At 44.6% G+C, this 2,500-nt stretch overlaps 1 protein-coding gene across 3 annotated transcripts in view; it reads left to right on the top strand.

Moving 5' to 3' along the window:
• Positions 1-2,500, top strand: part of arhgap5 (Rho GTPase activating protein 5) — a 38,835-nt gene that overhangs the window by 28,646 nt on the left and 7,689 nt on the right. For all 3 annotated transcript variants that reach the window (XR_007191818.1, XM_048227463.1, XM_048227464.1), the window contains exon 5: positions 2,495-2,500. This exon is cut by the window's right edge. Coding sequence is in view for 2 of the 3 variants with exons in the window: in XM_048227463.1 (XP_048083420.1) it covers positions 2,495-2,500 (6 nt within the window). In the remaining variant the exon portion in view is untranslated. The remainder of the gene's footprint in view (positions 1-2,494) is intronic.

Below are 2,500 nucleotides of genomic sequence, written 5' to 3'. Positions count from 1 at the left end.
CACTAAGAAACACCCACGTCTTTTCTTGTGGTGCAGACAAGATGTGCTTGCTTTCGTTTATTTTCTAAATAAATGGAAAGTGTACAAATAGCAAGAAACAGGCAAAACTGCTCTACCCTAACGTCTACTTTCATCACCATTAAACAGCACTGGAAATTGTAATCAGTGAAGACCTGCTTTGTGTGTGTGTGTCTGTGTGTTCTATGTAATGGATGGCCTCTTTATAACTGTGTTATTAATGCCAGTGTTGCTGTTGTTCCAGTCTCTTGCCCTACTCTATTAAGCAGTGACAAATCCAGTATTGGGTGGAGGGCAATAAATGTTATGACATTGTGTGTGGCTGTGTGTGAATGGTAGTTTATACACTTACAGTACAAACCATTAGAAACACCACTAATGCCGTTACAATATTTACTGTCGCAACTGTGAGTGGCTACAATTAATCAGTACATGGAGCAGAAGAAGTCAAGAATGTTAGGGTGAAACACAGGCCTAGTTTGACACTGTTTTTCTGGCTGCTGTTGTGAGTTGGCTAGTAGTGTCTCTGTCTCTGAACCGACATCTCATCCCATGTCGATTCTCAGGCTCTCTCAGTCAGCTGATGTAGCTTGACCAAGGCTCTTTATTTTGAAATCACTGCCATGGATATATGGAAGCTGTTTCTGGACAGCCGGAGTGGTTTTTTTTTTTTTTTTTTTGGCATAGGGACGGTCTCTGGTGAAGCAAAACCCATTTGCAGTGGAATAAACTGTTGCCATGGAGGCACACACACCTGACGGTGGGCCTTTTGGTTTTGCGTTGCGTTTGGCAGGGAACTGGTGCAGCTCTTATGTGGGCACCACTGGAACACGTGGTCTGTATGCTGCACCCGAACAGTTTGTGTTTTGGGCTCATTTGGCCTCTTTCATCGATTAGCTGTTTGAAAGCCGGCCCATTGGTAGCCGGATGTCCCTTTTGCTGGAGTATAATGGATCACACACACACACACACACACACACACACACACACACACAAAATCTATGTCTCCATTGTTTTGAGGCTTGAAAGTAATTTCATTCTTCACCGCCGATTCATTTAAAAGAAGTACGAGTAAATAACACAATATGTTTTACCTTCTCTCATCTCTTGCATTGGAGAGAATGTTATTGGTTTTGTGCTATTTTTGTGTGTGTGTGTGTGTGTGTGTGTGTGTGTGTGTGTGTGTGTGTTGTGTGTGCGTCCTCTGCAGTGAAATATCCCAAATTGGCCCACAGTTTGCGCTTGAGCTGAGTTAACACTAGCAATCCATTCTGTTTTGTTTTGTTTATTCCTATTTATTTCTTTTGTGAGCTCCACACTGTATTCCTGCATACGCTAACAGGACCCTTTCCCCTGAGGACGTGCATGCTATAGATTTTTTGCAGCTTTTTTTCTTTCTTTCTTTCTTTCTTTTCTCTCTCTCTCTCTCTCTCTCTCTCTCTCTCTCGTGCATTCACTTTCCCTCTCTCCCCCTCTCCCTACTTCATCCAATGTCCCCATTGTAAGCCTTTTTTCCTTTGTTTTCGTCCATCTTTCAAATCGAATCTTGGTCAGAGTGGGTCAGCGGTGTGTGAGCTGGCTGCAGCAGAGTAGGCTCTTCCAGTGAATGGCCAGCTTACTCATCTCTTACTCACTCACTCACTCACTCACTCCTCTCCTCTCTTCCTGTCTCTCTCTCTCTCTCTCTCTCACACACACACACTCCCTCTTTCTCTTCACGGTAAAGCTTTTGCCTAAAAGAGCCACTGAGGGCATCAATCAGCCTGCTGGCCCGGAACCATTAGTTACCCATCTCTCTCTTTTTTTTTTTTTTTTTATTCCTCTCTTTCTCCAATCCTCTCTCGCTGCCATCCTCTTTTTTAAATCACTCCTTTTTTCCCCTGTCTGTGTGCAGTATTTGGTGAAATAAGACTATTTTTTCCTCTCGCGCCTGCCTCCATGCTCCAGCAGAGAGATGTGCAGTGACAGCTGTCAGTTCACCTTAAAGCACTGCTATCCCCCCACCAACCCTCACACTCACTCTCTCTCTCTCTCTCTCTCTCTCTCTATCTATCCCTTTCATTTTCTTTGTCTCTCGGCACCTTGGTCTGTCTCTGTCTCCCACCCTCGCTGCTTTCCTCATATAACATTTCACACTGTCTCTCTATTTTGAGTTGCGTCTTTCTGTGCCTTTCTATTCCTTCTCTCTTACACACACACACACACAGATACACCACCACCACCTCTTGAGTGCTTACCACACACACACACACACACACACACACACACACACACACACACACACACAGACACACCACCACCACCTCTTAGTGCTTACTGCATCTCACCTCTTCTTTTCTTGTCATTATAGCTGTCCTTTTTCTCTCACCTACCCTCCCCCTCTTCTTTATCAGTCTCCTTCTCACACACACACACACACACACACAAAATGTGGCATTTCTTGAGTCTCACACTCTGCTGTCTCCTTCCTCCGCAGACCACA

This window comes from Alosa alosa, chromosome 19 (assembly GCF_017589495.1).
Source record: "Alosa alosa isolate M-15738 ecotype Scorff River chromosome 19, AALO_Geno_1.1, whole genome shotgun sequence".
Taxonomy (NCBI): domain Eukaryota; kingdom Metazoa; phylum Chordata; class Actinopteri; order Clupeiformes; family Clupeidae; genus Alosa; species Alosa alosa.
Note: the sequence above shows the minus strand (reverse complement) of the source record. Positions and strands in the feature narration are given on the sequence as shown.